The sequence below is a fragment of the Rhinolophus sinicus genome, linkage group LG09 (genome assembly GCF_036562045.2).
Source record: "Rhinolophus sinicus isolate RSC01 linkage group LG09, ASM3656204v1, whole genome shotgun sequence".
NCBI classification, from domain to species: domain Eukaryota; kingdom Metazoa; phylum Chordata; class Mammalia; order Chiroptera; family Rhinolophidae; genus Rhinolophus; species Rhinolophus sinicus.
The window spans coordinates 94645776-94669491 of record NC_133758.1 but is presented as its reverse complement, the minus strand read 5'-3'; the positions used below and the strand labels follow the sequence as shown (position 1 = coordinate 94669491).

General features: G+C 33.3%; 1 protein-coding gene across 2 annotated transcripts in view; it reads left to right on the top strand.

The window, feature by feature from the left end:
- The window catches only part of CRPPA (CDP-L-ribitol pyrophosphorylase A), a 215473-nt gene extending 192235 nt beyond the window's left edge, over window positions 1-23238 (top strand). Inside the window, exon 10 of one of the 2 annotated variants that reach the window (XM_019727133.2) lies at window positions 22645-23238. In XM_019727133.2, coding sequence (XP_019582692.2) covers window positions 22645-22749 — 105 coding nt within the window. In that variant the 3' untranslated portion in view covers window positions 22750-23238. The remainder of the gene's footprint in view (window positions 1-22644) is intronic. The other variant, XM_074340804.1, reaches the window with a different exon arrangement.
- The last annotated feature ends 478 nt before the right edge of the window (window positions 23239-23716 follow it).

Genomic DNA, 23716 nt, shown 5'->3' with positions numbered 1-23716 from the left:
AACCTTTATATTATTATTTAACTTTTTGGTACATGTTTTACCATAAAAATCTCAGGAGATTATAAATGTCTTTATAATGGGAACTACCTGTTAACACACTCTGTGTACCTCATAGTTCCTTATATAGCACTGTGTGTATATACAATGGATACTTAATAACTGTGAATGGAGTAACATGGCCAAGTCATCAAAAGTTGTACTAGAAACAAACTAATTCGAAGACAAAATCCTAGCCTGGGAAGATCTGTAGAGTATAATGGCTGAATAGGTAAATACATATGTCTTTTCTTTGAAATGTCACTAAAATGAATTAAAAGAACCAAAAATAGGAAATATGTTCCATTCTGAACATAGGGACCCTCCTCATCTTTAAATCCCAAACTCCTAGGAATATCTTCCAGATACTGTTCAGTTTGCACCTAATTTTTAAAATAGGATACAGAGATTTGTCACACATCTCATAAATTGATGTGTTCTTTGGCAGTATATAAAAGGGAAAAAAAAAGAAGGTTCCAGGGAGCTTCCCAATTACTGCAACTTAGCACAATGAGGGCTGGGGTCAAGGTTAGGAAGTTGGCACTTGCCCTTTGCAAATATAGTTAATGAATAGTTAACCTGAAGATTGGCCCAGAATATTTTTCTGCTCTTGGAATTTGTTCATCCTCACCTTAAATTAACTCAGGATTTTGTTATGTAGAGCCCTACCTTGCACATGTTTTGGCTTATGGTTTTTATTTCCAGTCTGATCCCATCTTTTTCTAGTTCTCAGATATTCTCTAAAATTCCTAGTCACATCATAGCATTATCCTTTTTCTTTCTATTGTCATCATATACGCATTTGTGTGGGCATGTGTATACTTTCAGAGTGCATTTAGTCCCACCATCACCACCAATACACATATGTGGGATCCAAAATGAGGAGGGTATGTGTCCTCAGTCTACCACCTTGATTCAGCTTCTCAATGATTTATTAAAATAAGACATCCTTGTAAAAATTAAGTTTTATTCTTCTCTTACATTCTTAAGCCATCATTCATTAGATAGCCTACTTCATAAAATTACAAAGTAATTGATTTCCTCTTTAAATATGTACTTAGCATTAACATTTGGGGGAGGGGGTCCAAAGAGATCACCATTATAATTTTTATTACTTAAAACCCCTTCCTTGAAAGCTTATCCTGTCTTGGCTATTACCTTTCTGACATTATCTTCAAATTTATGGTAATTACCCTCTAGCTCATTCATTGTGTTTATTCTTCTCAAGCTTCTAAATTATTCTGTTGGGTTGCGTGACAGAAATGAGCTATTTTTTAGATGAATTGTGCATTACATAGATGGCCCCAGAGTAAATGATGGAGGCTATGTTTGGGTACTGTTTTATAACTGGAAGAAAGGAAATTGAATAATTACTATATTTAAAGTAATTAAAAACTCTGTTTTATGTTTACTCACAGTTTTAAAAGATCATGCTTTAGTTTCAAAAACAAGAACTACTCTTACTTTTGTGCTTCCTCTCCCTACCCCACAGTGGAAATAAGAGATTATATTTTATTTTTAATTGACTATAGTTGGTATAAATTATATTAATTGTATTAGTTTTAAGTGTACAATATAGTGATTTAACATTTTTATACCTTACAATGTGAACACCCCACTAATTCTATTAATCATCTGTCACCATGTAAACTTTTAAGATTCTTTCTTTGTCTTTAACCTTTGGTATTTTAATTATGATGTGTCTTGGTGTGGGCCTTTTTGTGTTCATTTTGTTTGGAATTCTCTGTGCTTCCTGGGTTTCTAAGTCTAGTTCCTTTGCCAGGTTAGAGAAGTTTTCTATCATTATTTCTTCAAATAGTATCTCCCCAGTCAACCTGAACCAAGTGGTCCAAGGGTGTCCTTTTTGTGGGTTGTGTGTGCCTTTCTATTGTAGTTGAGCCTTGATTGCTGTTTGCACACCAGTGGGAGGAAGTGATCCTCAGGCTGTGGGTCAATCGGTTGTGAGGATTAGCTATGACTACATTGGAGGAGCTTTTATGCAGGGGCTGACCCGAAGGCACAGGATTTGCTTTAGTGTGGCTCGGATGCCTACAAAGTCTGCTCTTTGGGATTGTGTCATTTGTGCAGGTGGTTGGGTGGTGGTCTGGTGTGATCTGAAATGTAGCATTTATCAATTATATTTATAATCTTCCCATAACTCCTTTTTTTAGAATATTAAGCCTATTTTTATTGTAATAAACAACAAAACTAATATAGGAGATAATGAATATTCTTTGTACTGTCTTTTGTTCACTACAAATCATATGTCTAAGATGTGTCAAATTGAGAAGAAGGAATTTTATCCTATTTGAGTAAACAAATCTATTTTGCTTTCCTTGTACAACAACCACTTTATTTCTTCTATCCACCACTTAATTAGTTAAAGGTAGAACAATAACATGCTACAAGGGACATATGAAACATTGTTACTTCAAAATGAAAATAATTATTGTAAATTAGGATGTTCCTCCAGTATTGATTATTGAGAACATGAAGACAAACCCAAAGGCTTTTTCCATAATTATTAGACAAAACTCCCCTACCTTTATTTTCCTAAACTTAACAGACTCATTTTTAAAATCAGAAATATATCCAGAAGAACGACATTGTAACTTATAGTCTTTATAGGTAATCTATGAGAGTATGTTTTTGTTTTCATCTTTCCTATAATGATGAGAACTTATTTCTAAGTAAAGTATGTAAACCCAAACAAAATAAATCTGAGCATAGGCTTCTTAATGCATGCTTTCCATTCATATTTCAAGCTATGGAAATAATTATTTCATTCTATACGAAGACTATATTTTTAATAAGAATGATGTATATAATTACTTATAAGAACTTCCTGTCTTTGAACTGGTTTACTTTTAAATGTCTTTTAACATATCCCAATGAAGATTATCAATCATTTTTTGCTTTTTTGATTTAGTGTTCAGTATTCACTAATGTCTGTCATTCTTTTCATTGGACATATGTATAATCCAGACACATTTTTTTTCTTGTAATTATTACTCCTCTTTGCTAGTATTTTAATTATTTATAGCCATCAGGCATTTATTTGTCTTTTAAAGGCCTTCCAATCCCAATCAGAATGAATAAACAATTAAAAGGAAGAAAGATTTTGTACCCCTTCTTTTCCTTTTGATTGTGTGTGTTCTATATAACACTTAAATTATTTTTTATGAAATTAGTATATCCAGGAAACTGGAGAATTATGCTTTAGGCTGAGTGAATGGAAAACATGTTAGAGTTTCCTTTGTAAGGTTTCCAGGGTGCCACAGGAGATTTCTAATGTGCTGCTTATTTGTGTTCTTCCCAGATCATTTTCAGTTTATTAAAACGTTGGAGCAATAATTAAAATGTTGCGTAGCCTTTCCTATGTTCTACACCTCACTGAAAACATGTCGGCAGAGAAAGAAAACGTTCATCATTTCTCAATATAAAACAGATCCTGCCAGGGATCATGCCAAACTCAACCAACCATGGCAGTCAAATCAATGTATGTTTTGGTTTAAATTTTTATTTTTGCCTATAGTTCAGCAACTTGACTCTGGTATTTGTTGTTCCCTATGACTTATAATTTTAGGGCATGACACTTCCTGAAATTGACAAGGCTTCCTGCTTACCTTGCACTGTATTTGTATGATGATATAAACTATAAGAGAAGATGACATTTTGACTCAATAAATATTTGCTTTATGTCCCTTACATCTGTTTTACAGAACTCCTTTTTTTTTTTTCACTTCTCCACCAATAGGCACTGAAAAACACGTGCTTCTACCTTTCATCTGGATGTTACAAACTCTGGAATTAGTGTTCCAATTTACAAGTTAGAGTTTTTATTATTATTGACCCAAGAGATTTAATTATATCATCAGTTTGTATTCATGTCATAAAATATAAATTGGTAATTATTCTTTTTATTTCTTATTTATTAATTAATTTATTTTTTGCAGTTGTGGAGGCAGGCTATGCATACCATGAGGTGTGAATGTGGGTTAAGCCACACAACAATTTATGATGCTGAGTAATTTAAAAATCTCAAGAGGGATTATATTTTTAATTTGGTATTAAAGTGAGCAAAAAAAATAATGGATCTAAATAGTAATTTAGGATCATGTTTTCTTAAATAAGGATGTCTCTAATATTATTAAATGCTTTGACTGTATAGATTCTGAATTTGGTTTCAAGTCTAATTTTTTCACTCATTATCTATGTGACTTGACAGTTATTCAACCTCTCTTGGTTTAAGTTTCTAAGTAATGGAATTTACTTTATAGGGTTTGTTACATTTTCATTACTTTTTTTTTTCCTACTGATTTTGTAAGGTATAATCTTGTTTCAAACTACTACTGAGTGTTTATTGAATTTTGCATGCATATTTTTTCTTTTCTTATTGACTTAGGGTCAATGGTAATTTAATGTATATTGGATTGACTTTGTGTAAAATGAGAAATCAAAAGTAGTACAAAGATACAACATCCATTTATGATTAAAACACTCAGTGAAATGGGTATAGAAGAAAAGTACCTTAGCATAATAAAGACCATATATAATAAATCCTCAGCTAATATCATACTGAATGGTGAAAAACAAAGATTTTCCTCTAAGATCAGCAACAAGGCAAGGATGCCCACTCACTACTCTTATTTAACATAGAACTGGAATTTGTAGCCAGAGCAATCAGACAAGAGAAAGAAATAAAAGGCATTAAAATTGGGAATGAAGTCAAATTGTGACTTTTTGCAAACAACATGATTCTTTATATAGAAAACCCTAAACATTCCACCAGAAACTATTAGAAATAAGAGACAAATACAGTAAAGTTGCAGGATACAAAATCAATGTACAAAATCCAGTGACAATGAAATTTCAGTAAATGAAATGAAAAAAAAATTCATTTTGCAATTGCAACAAAATAAAATACCTAGGAAGAAACTTAACAAAGGATGTGAAGGACCTATACACTGAAAACTATAAGACATTATTAAAAGAAATTGAAGATGACACAAATAAATGAAAATGTATTTTTAGTTCATGGATTGGAAGAATCAACATAGTTAAAATGGCCATATTACTCAAAGCAATATACAGATTTAGTGCAATCACCATCAAATCCCATTGGCATTTTTTCGAGAAATAGAACAAAAAATCATCAGATTTGTATGGAACCACAAAAGACCCCAAAGAGCCAAAGCAACCCTAAGAAAAAAGAGCAATGCTGGAAATGTCACACTCCCAGACTTCAGCTTGTACTACAGGGCAACAATAATCAAAACAGTATAGTACTGGCAGAAAACAGACACACAGACCAATGGAAAATAATTGAGAGCCCAAACATAAACCCACATATACATGGGCAAATCATTTTCAACAAAGGAGGCAAAAACACACAATGGAGAAAAGAAATTATCTTCAATAAATGGTGCTGGAAAAATTGGAAAGCCACATGCAAAAGAATGAAACTAGAATGCTGTCTGTTACTATGTACCAAAATTAACTCAAAATGGATCAAAGACCTAAACATAAGATCTAAAACAATAAACTGCATAGAAGAAAATATAGATACTAAACTTAAGGACCTTGGTTTCAAAGAGGATTTTATGAATTTGCCTCAAAGGCAAGGAAAGTAAAAGTTAAAATAAATGAATGGGACTATATCAAACTAAAAAGCTTCTGCACAGCAAAAGAAACCATCGACAAAACAAAGAATGGGAGAAGTTATTTGCAAACAATGCCTCCGATAAGGGGCTAATATCCAAAATATATAAGGAACTCATACAACTCAACAACAAAAAGACAAACAATTCAATTAAAGTATGGGCAGAGGACCTGAATAGACATTTCTCCAAAGAGGGCATACAGATTGCCAATAGACATATGAAAAGATATTCAGCATCACTAATCATTGGAGAAATGCAAATATAAACCACAATGAGATATCACCTCACCCCAGTTAGAATGGCTATCATCAACAAAACAAATAATAACAAGTGTTGGAGAAGCTGTGGTGAAAAAGGAACCCTCATACACTGTTGGTGGGAATGCAGATTAGTGCAGCTGCTATGGAAGGTAGTATGGAGGTTCCTCAAAAAATTAAGAATAGAATTACCATATAACCCAGCAATCCGTCTCCTGGGTATCTACCCAAACAATCTGAAAATATTCATCCATAAAGGTATATGTGCGCTGATGTTCATTGCAGCTTGATTTACGGTGGAAGACATGGAAACAATCAAAGTGTCCTTCGATAGATGAATGGATAAAGAAGATGTGGTATATATACACAATGGAATATCTTGAGATTATTATGCTAAGCAAAATAAGCCAGACAGAAAAGTCAAGAGCTATATGACTTCACTGATTTGTGGGATATAAAACTGAAAGCAACAATAGAACGAGACAAACAAAGAAACAGAAACTCATAGACACAGACAATAGTTTAGTGGTTACTAGAGGGTAAGGAGGGAGGGAGGATAGTAGAAGAGAGTAAAGGGGATCAAATATATGGTGATGGAAGAACTGACTTTGGGTGGTGAACACACTGTGATATATAGGTGATATATTACAGAATTGTACAGTTGAAACCTATGTGATTTTACTGACTATTGTCACCGCAATCAATTTTAATAATAAAAAAAGATATACGTACCCCTGTGTTCATTGTGGAATTATTCACAGTGGCCAAGACATGGAAGCAACTGAAGTGTCTTCCGATAAATGATTGGATAAAGAAGACGTGCAACATGTATACACTAGAATACTATTCTGCCATAAGAAAAGATGAAATAGTGCCATTTGTGACAACATGGATGGACCTTGAGACTATCATGCTAAGTAAAATAAGTCAGACAAAAAAAAAATTGAGAACCGTATGACTTCATTCAAATGTGGGGTATAAAACTGAAAGCAAGCAATGAAAAAGACAAAGAAACAAATGAAGACTATAGACACAGACAGCAGTATAGTGGTTACCAAAGGGAAAGGGGGGAAGGGGCAAGATAGAAAGGGTAAAGGGGGTCAAATATATGGTGACAGAAGGAGATTTGACTTTGAGTGATGAACACACATTTGCAATATACAAATGATGTATTATATAATTTTATGTAATTTTATTAATCAACTTGAAATCGATATAATTTTATTAACCAACATCACCCCAATACATTTAATAAAAGTTTCAAAAATAATGCAAAGAAATCCTGTATATCCTTGACCCAGAATCTCCAATATGAACCTCTTACATCATCACAGTAACAAAATCAGGAAATAAGCCTTAATGCGACAACATTATCTAATCTATAAATCTTATTACATTTTGTCAGTTTTCCCACTATTATCTTTTTCTGGTCCAGGATCCAATCCTGGAACATATGTTGCATTTTGTTGTCATCTCTTTTTAGTTTTGTTTAATCTGGGACACATCATCAGTCTCTGTCTTTCACGTCTTTGCACTTTTGATAAATACTGGCCTGTTATATTGTATAATGTCTCTCAACTTAAATTTGTTTGATGTTTTCTCATGAATAAATCCAGGCTATGCATTCTTGGCAAGAACACCGCAGAAGTAATGTTGTATTCTTCTCAGTGCATTATATCAGGGGTTATATGATGTCCATGTGTCTCACTACAATTGATGTTAATTGTGATCACTTAGTTAAGGTGATGCCTGCCAGGTTTCTTCACTGAAATTTTATTATTTTTCCCTTTATAATTAATAAGTGTTTTGTGAGGAGATACCTTGAGACTATGTAAATGTACCAGTTATTATCATAGTTTTGCATGCTAATTTTAGTGTTTGTTGTTGATTCTGGCTGGAAGCAATTATATGGTGGTGCTTGTCACATGGTGATTTTCTATTTCCATCATTCTTTCCAAATTTATTATTTGGAATTCTACAATAAAAGAGCTTTTCCTCTCTCTCTGTCACTCTGTCTCTCTCTCTCCCCCCACCCTCTCTCTCTCTCTCTCCCTCTCTCTCCTATCTATTACATATGTATGTATGCATGTTTATCTATCTGTCTATCTATCTATCTATCTATCTATCTATCTATCTATCTATCTATCTATCTTTCTATCATCTATCTAGTCTATCATGTATTATCCATCTACTGTGTTTCCCCAAAAATAAGATCTAGCCAGACCCTCAGTTCTAATGCACCTTTTGGAGCAAAAATTAATATAAGTCCCGGTCTTCTTTTAATATAAGACCGGGTATAATATAATATAATATAATATAATATAATATAATATAATATAATATATAATACCAGGTCTTATTTTAATATAAGACCAGGTCTAATATAATATAATATATCATATCATATCATATCATATCATATCATATCATATCATATCATATCATACAATACAGTACAATACAATACTGGGTCTTATATTAATTTTTGCCCCAAAAGACGCATTAGAGCTGATGGTCTGGCTAGGTCTTATTTTCGGGGAAACACGTCTATCTATCTATCTATCTATCTATCTATCTATCTATCGATCAATCATCTTTTATTTAGCTATCTAGCTATCTATCTAAATGTACTCATGGGTATTAGTCTTTTTTTATGGGCTTTGCTGAATAATTTCATTATTTTGTTATTCCATTTGTTCCAAATTTGATCATTATGAGCCTGTTCATGTTATTAGGTTGGTGAAACAGTAATTGCGGTTTTTGCAATTATTTTTAACCTTTTAAAATGCAATTACTTTTGCACCAACCTAATACCTTCTGTTGTATTTCAAAATGTCGTCAGATTTTGAGCACCTCATTTTCCGTACAAAAGATGTTTTAGGCTCATCTTGTCATTTTTTTTCTCCCCTGCTTGGAATCAGCAATTTCTTCAAGGAACCCAAATTTCTTTTATTAGATAATGGTATTTAGAAACCAAGATCTGAGAACAAAAGGTGCTCATTGTTCCTGGAGTGTTTATAAGTCCTTTCAGCAGATATTGCCAGGAAATATATGTATTTTTATATACCTATTCCTATATCTGTCTGTGTTTATTTTTGTGTAATATATAGTTTATCTGAAGTAAACCATGACTTCATACTGACATCTCTATATACAGTCCAACATGATGTGATTTTTCTATGCTCTCCTTTTCATTATGTATAACCCCTTTCTCCAAAAATGAGGAATCTGGCTTTCATTATCAGCAGTATATTTACTGGTTCAACCCTGGAATACACATAGGTGTATTTCAGAATTGCTAATCCATAGCTCTGGGAAAACAAATTGATTAATTAGAGTACAATGATTGTATACAGATCTTTGTCTTAAAGTACAGAATCAAAATACCATTTTTCAAAGTTAATTGGGTTAGTTATTTTTTTCTGCCACCCTCCCAGTTTGGTTATTTATTTATAATTAATTTGAGTTCATTTGATGTTGTCACTAATCCATTTTGGATTACTCCTACATCCTGGTGCATTCTGTTTATTTTTTGGAATGTGTGAAAGATTAACATTGTTCTGAAAGTCAGAACTATGTAAAAAATCTATTCAGTTTGGAGTGTTATCTGCTTTATTTTTTGTTGTTGCTGCTTTCTTTGGGGGTTGGGGGAGAAGATTGGAAGGTAGTTCATTAATTGAGGTGGTTGAATCTTTTCTTTCTTTTGTGTAATTCTCTGTATAGATGTACTAAGTTCTCTCCTATTCATCTTTGTGGATTTGGCTAGTTTACAAGATACCTAATTCAATGCCGCCCTCTCCTGTCAATGTAGCAAAATCCAGTTTCTTTAGTTATTTTTCTAATGGTAAAGGAAGGGGCTGTGTGTCCTCCAACTTTTTAATTCTCCTTTGCATTTCAGGCCTCTAAAACTTTCCCTTTTGCTTCTTTTTCCCTTTACCATTCAATTGCCAAGGATTACTTCTCTCTTCCATTTTGTGTTTGTCTCTCCCAGGAGAAGACTGCCACTTCAAATCAAGCATAGTTGTAAGTCCCTTTCCTGTTCTTGTTATACCTCCACACTTTTTAATATTTTCACACTTAATGCAGGCTCTGGTGATGGTTTTAGATCAACTTTATACTCAGCAGTAGTTCCCCTCTTCCTTATTTCCAAGTTTTTCTCAGACTGCCTTTAGTTGCCATAAAGGCTTGTGACAGGGCAGAGTATGAAAAATTGCTCATTGAAATTTGACAGTTTTCCTATTTTTTGTTTTGTTTTGTTTTTTTCCCTTTAACTTACAGTTATTTTGAAGTTTGGAAATTCTCTGTCTTCAAATTATACTGAAGGTGTTTGTGTGTGTGTGTGTGTGTGTGTGTGTGTAGTTTTGTTTGCTCTTCTTGTTTAGTAAAGCTTTTGGAGAAAGTATTAAGGGAGCCTCCATTGGCTTTAGCCTCCTGAAAACCCCATTTGGTTTTTTTGAATCCATTTTCCCTCTACTGATTTGGAAGTTTCACATTCTATTGTTAGATATTTAGTATGTCTTTTGAAATCTGACTTTGCATATTTATGTGGAAATCTGAAGTTGGTATTTTAATTAAACTCCCAACAGTTTCATGTATTTTAGAATATTTTGTTTGATTATTCATTTTTCACCTTTTATGCTACTGTTCTTGTCAAGTACTTTTATTTTGTTCTATTAAACACCCTCTGTATTTAAATGTTACTTTTATTATTTTTGGAGATGTAATTTTTTTTAGGTTTACTCAGATGTACTTATTTTAATGCTTTTTTCTTTATTTACCATACCTTCCTGCCATATTAGAGCTTTCTTCAAAAATTACTTTCCTTGTGCACTTGAGGTACATTCTTTAGTGCCAGAGTATTTGTTGAAGAGTATAAGCATTCTAGGTTGATAGGTTTTTGTTGCTGTTTTGTAGGGCATTAGTTTTTGTATTTTGTGTTTAACACTTCACAAATATGTCATTGTGTTCTTATTATCATTGTTGCTGTGAGAAAGACTATTGTAAGTTTGTTAGTCCTCTGTTGGTTTATTCTCTCTAACTCCACTAAGATTGTCTCTTTATATTTAGTGTTTTGGTTTTCCTACGCTATGTCTATTTATTGAGGTTTTTTTTTAAATTTTTATTGGGGAATATTGGGGGACAGTGTGTTTCTCCAGGGCCCATCAGCTCCAAGTAGTTGTCCTTTAATCTAGTTGTGGAGGCCGCAGCTAAGCTCCAAGTCCAGTCACCATTTTCAATCTTTAGTTGCAGGGGGCACAGCCCACCATCCCATGCAGGAATTGAACTGTTAACCTTGTTGTTGAGAGCTCATGCTCTAACCAACTGAGCCATTAGACTGCCACTCCGGAAGCTCAGTGGCAGCTCGTTGTCTTCTATCTAGTTATGGAGGTCAAACTCACTGGCCCATGTGGGAATCGAACCGGCAACCTTGTTGTTCAGAGCTCGCACTCTAACCAACTGATCCATCCCGCCGCCCCTATTTGTTGAGTTTTTATTTTATTTCTTCCACCTTTGAACTCATTGGGTTTTCTTTATGAATCAATTCATGTATTTGATAAATTCTGGAAATTTTTTAGCAATAACTTCTCTATTATTTCTCCATATTCCTATTCTTATTCGTTTTCTTTTCTGGGATTCTGATTAAATATACATTAGAAATTTTATCATGTCTGCCAAATCTCATCCTACATTTACATTTTCTATTGTTCTCTCTGATTTGACGTCTCAGTAATTTCTTCAACTCCGTCTTCAGTTTCAGTAATTCTCTTTTCAGTTTTGTCTAATCTCTTGTTTGACCCATACTTTGAGCTTTTTTTTGATTAAATTCAGCAATGTTTTTCATTTGTGAAAGTTTTATTTTTAATTTTTAAATATGTAAATATTTATTTGTTTATTTTTATTTGGGGAAGGTGAACAGGACTTTATTGGGGAACAGTGTGCACTTCCAGGATTTCTTTCCAAGTCCAGTTGTTGTCCCTTCAATCTTATTTGTGGAGGGCACAGCTCAGCTCCAGGTCTAGTCGCTGTTGTTAGTTGCAGGGGGCAGAGCCCACCGTTCCTTGCTGGAGTCAGGGAGTCAAACCAGCAACCCTGTGGTTGAAAGCCTGCGTTCCAACCAACTGAGCCATCTGGCACTGGCCCATGTGGGAATTGAACTGGTAATCCTCGGCAGCACTAGGAGCATGGAGCTCCAATTGCCTGAGCCACTGGACAGGCCCTAAGTATGTAAATATTTTTATAGTCTAGTCTTACTTGCTCATTTTTGTGATTCTATGTTTATTTAGATATTTGTATATAGTTTAAAAAATGTTTTGTGCGTGAAAATTCTAATGCTAGATTTATTTTTGATACTAAGTTGGTTTGTTGTTTACTTTTTGTAATTATGAATTCATTTATATATTTATGTGTTTATCTGTCTTGCCTGACTACATATTCCATAAAGAGGGGGAGGGGACCTTTTATCTGATGATTTACATCTTAATGTATAGCTTATAGTCTAGTATTAGGTATGTACCTGAAGTTAAGTTACTGAAAGGAGTCCCCGTTTTTATTTTCTCTCACTTATTCCATTGTTGGATCAGTTAAGTTTTTAAATACTCTTTTTTCTTTTCTCTTTTCTTTTTTTTTTTTAAGGAAGGCTGCACTCATGGGTATGTTTTCAGAGTCCTTGAATATTTCACAATGTTTTCTTTTTTGTTCTTTTGACAGTTGGCCTGGATTCTTGAGTAAAAATTTGTTTCTTAAATCCCATTTTCTGGCGGTATTTAGCATTCAAAAAAGTAACACATCAGCCAGTCTTATCTAATTAAAATAAAAAAATCAGTGTTGTGTGCTATCTTTAAATTTGAATGTGTCATCTGAATATGACTTCTTTTGAAAGTGCTTTCAGTGATTTTTGCAAGGCACAAATTATACCTGTCTATCTGCAGACTTGGATCTTTATTTAAATCAGGGAATTTTCTTCTACATTTTATAATGTCTTCTGCAATATCTATTGTGTTTCCTCCCCAGATTTCCCTTGTATAATTTAGTTCTTTAATTAAAGCCTTGATCCTTCTCTTATTATTTCCACTTCTTTATTCTTCTGTCTTCTAGACATTTTCAAGTCTCTCTTCTACTTATCTAATTCAGATTTATATACCAAAAAAAAACCCAGATTTTATACCACTCCCAATGAGGCTTTTAATTCAAAATACATTTATTTAACATATACATGAAATATTTGGTCACAAAATTATTCCTACTTTGTGTACACTTCTACGGTTGAATCATCTTCTTAAATCTTCCTGAAATTGAAAATAAGAAAATACCTAATATGTTGTCTTTACTTCATAGTGTCAGTTCAGAGAAGATATTTAATTCTGATGATTCTGAAAGTTTTTCCCACCTTGAAAATAGCTTCCCATATTGGCTGTTTTGTTTCTACCTTCTAATAAGTATTGTAGGCAATCTACTATCTGTGGCCTTCTCCAGGAAAAAGAACTGTTTCTGTTCTCAATTCTGGGAGAAAGCTTTGCCTGACTAGTTTTTTGCTAGTTAAAACTAATAAAAATTAGCACTGGTCTGGTCAGGATAGAACTCTTTTTTTGTAGGTTGTGATTCAAAGCTTTCTTCTTGGAAGGAATTAGAATTTTTAATTCAATGATAAATACTTTTCTGTGAAACTCTGAGATTAAGACTTTGGATACTAACTACTCACCCATGTAACTAATATTTAAGAGTCTAATGGTCATTAACCAGTAATCTTTTTCTTTTTTAACTGCTCAAAACCATTCTAACAGTAATTTCCTTTCTCTCTTTCTCTCTCTCTTCGTGCATGTGTGTTGCTACCAAGAAGGTATGTTTGAATTACCCATTTTAATTCTTTCCTTGCATTAAGTTTGTAATTAAACATTTGAAACTATATTTTATGGGGAAAATTAACCAGTATTTCTGCTTCAGGAAAAATATCAAAAGTTTTTCTACTAACACCTGTGCCATCTACTCAAGAAGAAACTCTTCTGAATGATCTTTCTGTTTCGCTTGTCATTTCTCATGCATTCTAGAAACAGTACCCATTGTCCTCCAACACCTAATATGTAGCTTTTCTGCTTACGCAGCCACCTCCTCTAAGAGAATGCCACCTCATCATGTGCCTTTATCCCCCTAACTTGGGTATATTAGTGTAATTTTATCAATGTCCCTTACACTTAACTCCCAGACCAGGCATTCTTTCATAGAAGGTGGAATCATATAGCACAGAATTCTAGCTTTTGACATTGTTTTAGTTTCCAAGTACAGATACAAGATTTTTAATCTTATTTTTATTTTTAGGGGATTATTTCCACAATGATGTACCCTTTATCTAAAAACTTTGATGTTTCAAACATGTCTTAATATTTATATATAAAGGCAGATCTTTATAGAATTAATTAGCAAATTAATGCAGTGAGTAAATATTTAATGAATACCTACTATGGGTATAGTACTTTATTTGAGGTTAGAATTTAATGCGGGAGAGTTGTCGTTTACTATCTACAATTTGGCTAAGAAAATAAGACCAATACATATGTAAACCTAAAAATGTTGTTAGTTAGAGATTGTGAGAACTGTGGTAATGTAAATTACTGATGTTCAGTAGAAAGAGATGATTTCATAGGAGGAAATCATCCCAGCCAGGTCTTTGAAAATCGATGTGAAGTATAAAGACAATTATTGGGAAACCATTAGAACGGAAAAGGAATAATAATGATTGTACCAGTGTGCCACAAAAGTGGATTCTGTATAGTAAAGGTGTGAGAACTGTGGTTAGAGAGTTGATTAGGTTGTTTGTGAATGGCCTTGAATGCTAAGATGAAATTTGTGCTGAAGTTTGTGGTACATACAGGATGGTGTGCATGTGGATTGCGAGTGGTTGGAGTATGTCTAATGAGGGATGTCACAATAGGAAACTAGCAGGACTTGGTAACTGTTGGGTGAGTTGTGTAGGATCAAAACAGTTTTGCTAATTAAAAGGGACATTGTGTATGAGACCGCTTTTTCACTTTATTAAGTTGTGGAATTTATATTATGAATGATGTTGAATGAAAATAAAGTATGACAGTGTGACAAGTCCCAGATCTAGAAATAATTGACACAATAATGAACTGCTTGTTTCTCAGGCCAGACGTCTGGTGATTTTGGCTGCCCCTGTTTTACCCCACTGCACTTAGGCTCTGAGCACTGCATTTTTAGGTCTTTCCTACTTAGCAAAGTAGCAGTGCTGCCCCCCAGAGTTTTACTGACCAGTTCTTTTTTCTTATTTACCTCATTCCACAAATACTTATGGAACTCCTGCAGTATATGCAAGGCGTCATACTAGGCACAGAGAATACAGGAGTTGAAAACTGCTGTGTGATGATTATGTTAATAGGTAAATCCAAGTGCATTTTCATGAGTATTTTAATATTTAGGTTTTGGGAGACAGTTGTTTCACTCAAATGAGAAAGAGGAACATTCATTTGGAGATGATTGTTTTGTTTTTCTCAAAATCTATTAATAGGTGAATGCTTTTTCCTGTAGTTTTGGAAATGTACAAACACCAAACATTTATTTTTTATCTCCACTAGGGGACAGTGTGTTACCTTTAGATTTTTTTTTTTCCATATCAGCAAAATGTATATTTTTTTTTCTTCACTTTTTTATTTGATATTATCTTATGAATGTAACACAATAGTTAAAAGGTTTATAAAGTCTACAACTAAGGATTTTTGTAATTGTATGTTTTATGGATAAATAGATATAGTGATATGTATAGATAGATAGAATGAGTAGATAGATAGCTATAGATAGTACACTTTTATTTGTTTAGAGTCTTTGAAATTTTGTGGCATTTACTTAGAGAATTTTTGCATGAGTTCATCAAAACAAGGATGGATGGAGGAGGAATATTTATATCAAAACATAAGCATCTGAGTTTCAGGACAGCTTTGTAACTCATGGAAATTGAATTAAGATTTAGGTATGGGATTTGCTGAGACATCGTAATGTTTACCCTTCAAGAAGAGCTGTGTAATCTCCTGAGATATCTAAAGCCTAAATATATATACATATGTTTTAACTTTATAGCTTTCCTTTTAACAGAGTACATTGTGTTTTTTAGGAATGATGTATATGGAGGATGAATATCTCTAAAAGATTTCCTTTCAGGTTGTCTATAAAGATTTGGACAATCATGATGTTATAGCTTTTCCTGCTATTCTTTGAGACTGTTCTGCAAAATCCATGTAAATTTGATTCTAATAGCATACCATAAATTTGTTTACACCGCTTAGTGCAAGTACTGAGAGCTGTGTAATACAATGATAGGATTTAATGTTTTAAAATATATCTTTTAAAAAGTTCTGCAAGTTCATGTACACTGGTAATAGTTTTGTCAAAATTTGTCCTTTGAGACAAATTAGTTAGTAAGTAGGGAATTTTGAAGATATAGGCAATATAGAAAACTGACCATTCATTTGTACACACTTAAAAGGTGCAACTTCTTAGTAATTTACTTTGAGAATTGTAGGCTTTACTTGTTCAAATTGGGAAGCAGATGTTGGGGAGGAGGGAAAACAAGAGCTGCTATGAATTATGAAGGTGCTGCTGTCATTCTTAATCTTCTGTGAAAATAAAAAAATTCCTACTTTCCCTGATTTCCCAAATCTTGCCAAAGGCTTAGAAGTCCCATGAGAATTCTGCATCAAGACTTCACTCTGCTATTGAAGACTGTATATATGTGTGTGTATGTGTGTGTATCTATATATCTATCTCTCTCTCTCTCTCTCTATATATATATATATATATATATATATATATATATAGAGAGAGAGAGAGAGAGAGAGAGAGCCAAAAATTGTACTTACATTTTAAGAAAGGAAAACTGTATTAAAATTGTGATACTCAATATATACCATTAACAAAAGATGACTAAAAGTCACGTTTGACTTCTGCTATTACAAGAGGTGCTCAAAGTGGTTACCATCAGCGTCCAGACACTTCTGATTACGGCGAACTACTGCTTGAGCAACATTGACCAAAGTGTCCACTTGTATACATTTTTTTGGCACCTCCGGTACACACACACACACACACACACACACACACACGCACACACACGACTTGTATTCATCTTTTGTTATCGATATATATTGAGTATTACAATTTTAATAAAGTTTTTTCCTTTCTTAAAATGTGTACATCTTTTTGGTACCACCTGTATATATATAAAAACCCTCAAAAGGAAACCTACCTATCAACCAAGAAAAACACACGCATATACTAGAAAACTAAAGTCCAGGATTCCATTGATAAGACTTAATTACTAGTGAGTAAATTTAGAATTACCTTATATGTTTAAAAGATAATGGTAATAAGAACTTATGTGCATATTTCATCTAACCATAGTATATTTTATCCTGATCTTGAAATTACAAGGAATAGAGAAATAGCTCACTATGATAATTTTCTAGCTAAAACCCATGATGAATTCTAATCCTAAGTAATTCACTTTGAAGATACAGAAAATTAAAAATAGCTATTTTATATTGATAATTTGTCTGATATTCTTCCTAATGTTTTTAAAAATTCAGCTGTTAGAAATGTCAAGCTCTCAATGAGCAATTGTTAACATACTGAATAAAATTAAGTACATACATATTTTTTGTTGTCACTTGTAGCTGGACTTCCATGATGTTTTTCTTAAACTCTAAGTCAGCAGGTAGCTAAGACCTTGTGAATTATTAATTTGATTCTTTCTTGAACTTTTCATTGAAGATTAGAATATTCAAACAAAAGTGTTTTATTTTGTACAGTTTTTTGAAGATTTTTAAGGAGATAATATTCCCTGGTAATTTGGACAGTGTTCTTTATTGTTGATTTTATATGAAAACAAATTATATTTAGTTTCCTGAATTTAAACAGTCCTGAAACTAAATTTTAAAATAACTTATTGTTCTTGTTAGAAGAATACATTTTGTTCATTGTGGAACTTTTCAAAATATAGCAAAACACAGAGGAAACAAAAATAACCATAAATTCATCACCCAAAATTATTCTTGTTAGTATTTTGATATTTTCCCTCTCTGTATTTAAAGATATATGACTAATGTATTGTTTTTCCCTTCTGACTGGTTTCTATTATGCAATCCAGTTGTACTCAAGGAAAAGTGTACGTGTGGTAATTTTTCAGCTAGAAGTTATGTTTTTATTGTTTTATAATTTTTAACATTTTTCTATAAAGTTTGACATTGTTATGAAGTGAACAGGATGATAAAAACAGGCAATTACAATTATGACAATAATGCAGACTTCCACACATCATATATCATTAAATATCTACCTGTTTTTCTTTAAATTCAACAAATGTATGATTTTTATGTGTGGGTGTATAAACATTGGTGTACCAGGTTTATAGTTTATGCTCTTTATGGCTAGTGTGTAGAAATCAAGGTACCTTATTTTTTTTTTTGCTAAAAAAACATCTAAACCTGGAAATTGCTAGAGTTACAGATAATTAATAAACTGCTGATAAATTTAACTTTGGTAGTTTTTTCTTTTATTTTTTATTGTGGAAGTTGGGTACCCACTTTCTTTCAATGCCTACTGTAAGATCTAGCTATCATATTGATATGCCATGATGAAAATTAGTTATGATTTCTTGTTCCCAACATATTTCTTGTCCATTATGGACTCTGCAGTTGTATACATACTTACATTTTTTGAAAAATAACAGACTTTGTTTTTTAGGTTTATAGAAAAATTGAGATGATCGTACAGAGTTCCCATAAGCCCTGCACCCAGTTTCCCCTACTAACTAAAGTCCATAGTTTATTCAGATTGCCTTAGTGTTCTACCTAAGGTATTATTTTTTAAAAAGCCATTTGTTTAGTTCATGACATTTATTTTACATGCCCAAGATGAGTTTTTCACTTTATTAGATTTTGCATAATTTTGCCTTTTTCATACCTCTTTGTACCTTTCATTCACCCTCTTTATATCTAAATTTATTTGACATAGCCTAGTTAGATGTTCACATTTTTTTAAAATTAGTTTCAGGTGTACAAAGAAATGTAATAGTTAGACATTTACACCCCTGACAAAGTGATAACCCCCTCTCCTAGTGTATTATTTTTTTATTCCAAGTTACCACATGACTTTTAGTGATGTCATGTCTCCCGAGTCTCCTTTTGGCTGTGACAGTTTCTCAGACTTCCCTGGTTTTTGATGAACTTTACAGTTTTGAAGAGTAATGATCAGGTATATGGTAGAAGTCCCCTCTATTGGAGTTCATCTGATGTTTTTCTCATTACATTGGAGTTATGGGTTTGGAGAGGAAGACCACAAAGATAAATGCCATTTGCATCACATCATGTCAAGGGTGCATATTATTAACAGAATTTTTCAGTGTTCATGTTGACCTTGCTTACTTAATGTTAACATTAAACATTGCATAATGTTCGAAATACACAACGGAATGTATGTATATATACATATATATGTGTAAATGGTGATAGAGTGACCACATATAGTGCCCTTTTGTTCCCCAGTCTCCTCAAGGATTAAAAACACTGTTTTGCATATCCACGGGCATCAAGAAATGCGTTTTAAAGATCTATTTGAGTTTGCATTTTTTAAAATGTGTGTTATCAATACTTTTATAGAGATAGGGAATTGTGAGATGAGTTTGAAATCCATAAATTATTTGACCAGCTGATCTCTGTACATACCAGAATTTTTTGAGTATGTGTGTGTCTTACCATTTTGTGTAATAAATTGTTAAATTTTCATATTTTTCAATGACAAAATGATCAATAGAGCTGAGGCAGAAGGGAAAGCAATAACATAGGTTCTTCCCACTGAATTATAATCTTTCCAAATGATGCCTACAAAAAAATTACAGAAGTAAATGAATCATTAAAAAGATTCGTACTTAAATTCTTTATTAACTGTAGATATCCGAATTATGGAGCTATCAAAATAAGCATAGAAGATTTATTCTAAGATACAGAAATGTGATTTTTCTAGCCCCAGAATCTTAAACAGATTTTTTTCCCCTATCTTTCATATCTTCATTTGTTACTGGGCTGCTTTCATTTTGACAAGTATAAACTGGTTTTAAAGAGGGACTACAGATAGCCTTTTTCGGTTTATTTTTGAAGGGAAAACTTTAATTATCATCATCTGTTGTATGTCTTAATTTAACAAATGAGACTTGTGAGTTCATGTGTATTAACCCTGCAACATTGTAATTAATTCATCATTAAGAGTGACAAATATGTATCCATAGCAGTTTTGTATTTTGTTCAATTTTAGCATACGTATTTTTTTGTTTATGATGTGGCATGGATGATATCTACTCCCATGTAAGCGAATCACATTTTAAACCCAAATATATTTGGCTTTAGAATTATTTGCTTTTATGTGATTTAAGTCTTGTGATATTCTGGAAACATTTGAAATCCAATATTGAAATGTCATTTAAAACCCACATGCAAGAAGCCAAGTAGCCACCATCAGCTTCTTGTGCGTCTTCCCCAGCTTCATCCCTTAGAACTAAATAAGAGAAATGGATGGAAAAGAGGAGCTTAACAGAGGTGGTCTCTCATCACCATCCTCATAGATGAAGAGCCCAGGGCCTGGGCTGGTGGAAGTGTGGTGACAGTGGTAAGGCTTAGAGAATGTTCTTCTTTGTACTATTGCCAAGGCTTCTGGCTAAATATGCAAATAGGAGTACACAAAGTAAGGAAATAGTGGTCATTGTTAACAAATGGGTTAAACTGAAAGGGTGATGATATCTTGATCATAGAGCCTCCTTTGCTTTGAATTTGTTAGAATTTATGGAGTGCTAACCATGTGTTAGGCATTGAGCTAAGTGTTTCATATTCAAAGATAAAATGAAAAATTCTTTACATCAAGAAGCATCATCTGGTGGAATAAGTGGTCAACTATAAAGACTATTAGAAGTCAGAGTGCTAGAGGAATTCTCACACAGCTGTGGAAACACATTCACCTCACCCAAACTGAGTGGAGGATAGAAGCCAACGTAGCTTTCAGAAGTCACTGATATCTGGGTTGGAACCACAAAGAGTAACTGTGGTCAGCTAAGCTGAGAAAGGAGTGGGACAGCTTTTCTGGCAAAGGGATTAGCTCGTGCAAAGGGATGAAAGCTTAAGAAAATGGCTGGCTTGGGCGATCTTAAATAGTTCCGTGTGGCCTGGAGATTTGAGTGGTTTTAAGGGAGAGGCTGGAAGGATAAGAGACTCTTTTCATTACCAGGTAGAGAGTTCAGACTTGATCCTGAAGTTTAAAGAGAGCCTTCAGAAGATTTTAGGCGGGATTGTGACGTGCTCAGATCTGTATTTTTTAAAAAAGTATTTGACTGCTGTGTAGAAAATAGGGTAGAACAGTATATAAGACTTTAGAGAGACTGTTTATGAGATTGTTCCAGTAATTCAGGAGGGAGGTCGTGTGCTAGCAGCAGCAGTTCGAGAGGAGTGTATGGATTCAGAAAACATGAAGGAGGTAGAAGTTGTAGGTCCTAGTGATATATTAACACTGGGATAAGGCATTAAGGATGCTGCCAAGTTTAGAGGTTGGTTATCGGATCTTTCTTTTTGAACATAGCACAATTCATAACACAGAGACCTTAGAGACATTAGCTCTGTTTCCATTTTCCCTTCATATTATCATCCCCTCATAGCTTCAAGAAGCCTCATAAACATATTTTAATAGGCAATATGCTTTCAAAGGCTAAACCACATCTTAGCAACTTGTGAGATAATTCATTTCACAAATTTGCCGGCTCTCTGCTTCATAAACAAGCAGGTTCTCCCTACGGCCCCCCGCCCCCACACACACCAGTGCTCACAGTTTATAACAAAGTCTGTTGTTGGAGCACACTCAGACACAAGATGAAGAAAAGGCTTGCATCATTGATGAAATATTCCCACTTCAGTGAAGAATGAAAGTTGGTCAGATATTGGATTGAAAGAAAATAATCTTTTGATTCATACTCTTAGCATTTGAAATTGTGTCCGTGTTTTTCTTAGTAACTACAGCAGATATTTCTTTTGTCTTCAATGAAAAGTGTTTCCAGGAGCATTTCTCCTTTATTTGGGGGAGCAAGTCCATGCCTATGGTTATGGCCTGAGTTCTGTAGAATGCTGAGTCCAGAGAGCAGTGGACGTTGAAAAGTGGTCCCTAGATCTCATAGAAACAGAGTAGAATGATCATTGTTAAGTGCAGAGGAGTGGAGGAAATGAGAAGATGTTGGTCAAAGGGTACAATCTTCCAGTTGTAAGGTGAATAAGTTCTGGGAATTTAATGTATAGCATGGTGATATTGGTTAACAATTTTGTATACTTCGAAAGTGGCTAAGAGAATAGATCTTAAATGTTCTCACACCCTCCCTCACCAAACAGTAACTCTATGAAGTGATAGGTTATAACTATTGTCTTAATCATTTCACAATACATATGTCTATCATACATCACATCACTGTGTTCTACACTTTAAACTTGCACAGTATTATGTGTGAATTATAGCTCTATAAAGCTGCGGGGGGGAGGTGGTGCGGGAGGGTTACTTCAAAATAAATAAATAAATTTGAAAAAGAAAAATAACTACAAAATTTAATGTGTGACATCTTTTCTTTCAGAAGTAATTATTGTTTTATCCTTTCTTTTCAGGATGAGCAGAAGCTACAGGACAGTTTAAGGCAAGGTGCCACTATTATTGCCACATTAATTAAAGAAAGAAATTCCGGACTGGTTGGTCAGCTACTGGTAGCATGAAGAGCACAATTACCTCCAGAGTTGTCAGAACCACTTACCTAAATATCTCTTTTGTGCTTCTCTCCCTATTGTATATGGTAGAATGTTTGTCTTCTGTGTCTCATAATTGTTAGAATATGATGCTTAGGTTATAAAAGTGTATCAGTGTTTATATCTATGAAAAAAATATTCACTTTTGTGCATGTCAAATTAAATTGCCTGAACCAGAAAGGAATAGATAAATGGAAAATAATAAAATGGAAAATAATAGCCTTCCCATAATCTTTTCTTCAAGGAGTGAAAGATCAAACAGAAATAATGATGGGTGAGCTAATCCTTCAAGGAATGAGAATTTAGAAAACTTGAACTATTATCTCCATTTAATTAGTAAATCACACTAAAGTGAAGCTAATATATAAGATTCAGAATTATTCTTAATTCTGAAATATTCCTCTACCATGTGATATTGACTTGTGTTCTAATTATTTTCCCACTTAAAAAAAAAAAAAAGGAAATAGCAAAATAGCAGGGAACTCTGGTTCGGATATCTCACCATTGTCTTCACATTATTCCTGATCCCTAAAGAAGAGGCCATGTTTTTCTCCTGCTTTTCTACTGTTTTAAAATTGGCTGTGTTCCTTGGTTTATGAAATATAATTTTGACTCATTTAAAAAGGTCTCTGATTTTTCTGAATAAATTTAAAAGAAGACTGGAAAGCTTCATAAAACTGAACTTACTTTGGTCAATCCCAAGTTTTAGTCCTCTTCTAAAAGGCAAGGAGTCATTTCATATCCAAGAATTTAATTTTTTTTAAAACAATACTGCTCTCTTTTTAAATCAAGTTCTGATTCTTTCAAATTTCCACTAATGTATACACATCTTAAATGCTGATGATTTTCCCGTACGTTACATTTTATAATTATGTGCATTTAGCCATTAGAGAGGCCTCTTATTCCATTTTTACATTTACTTTCTAAAAATACATTA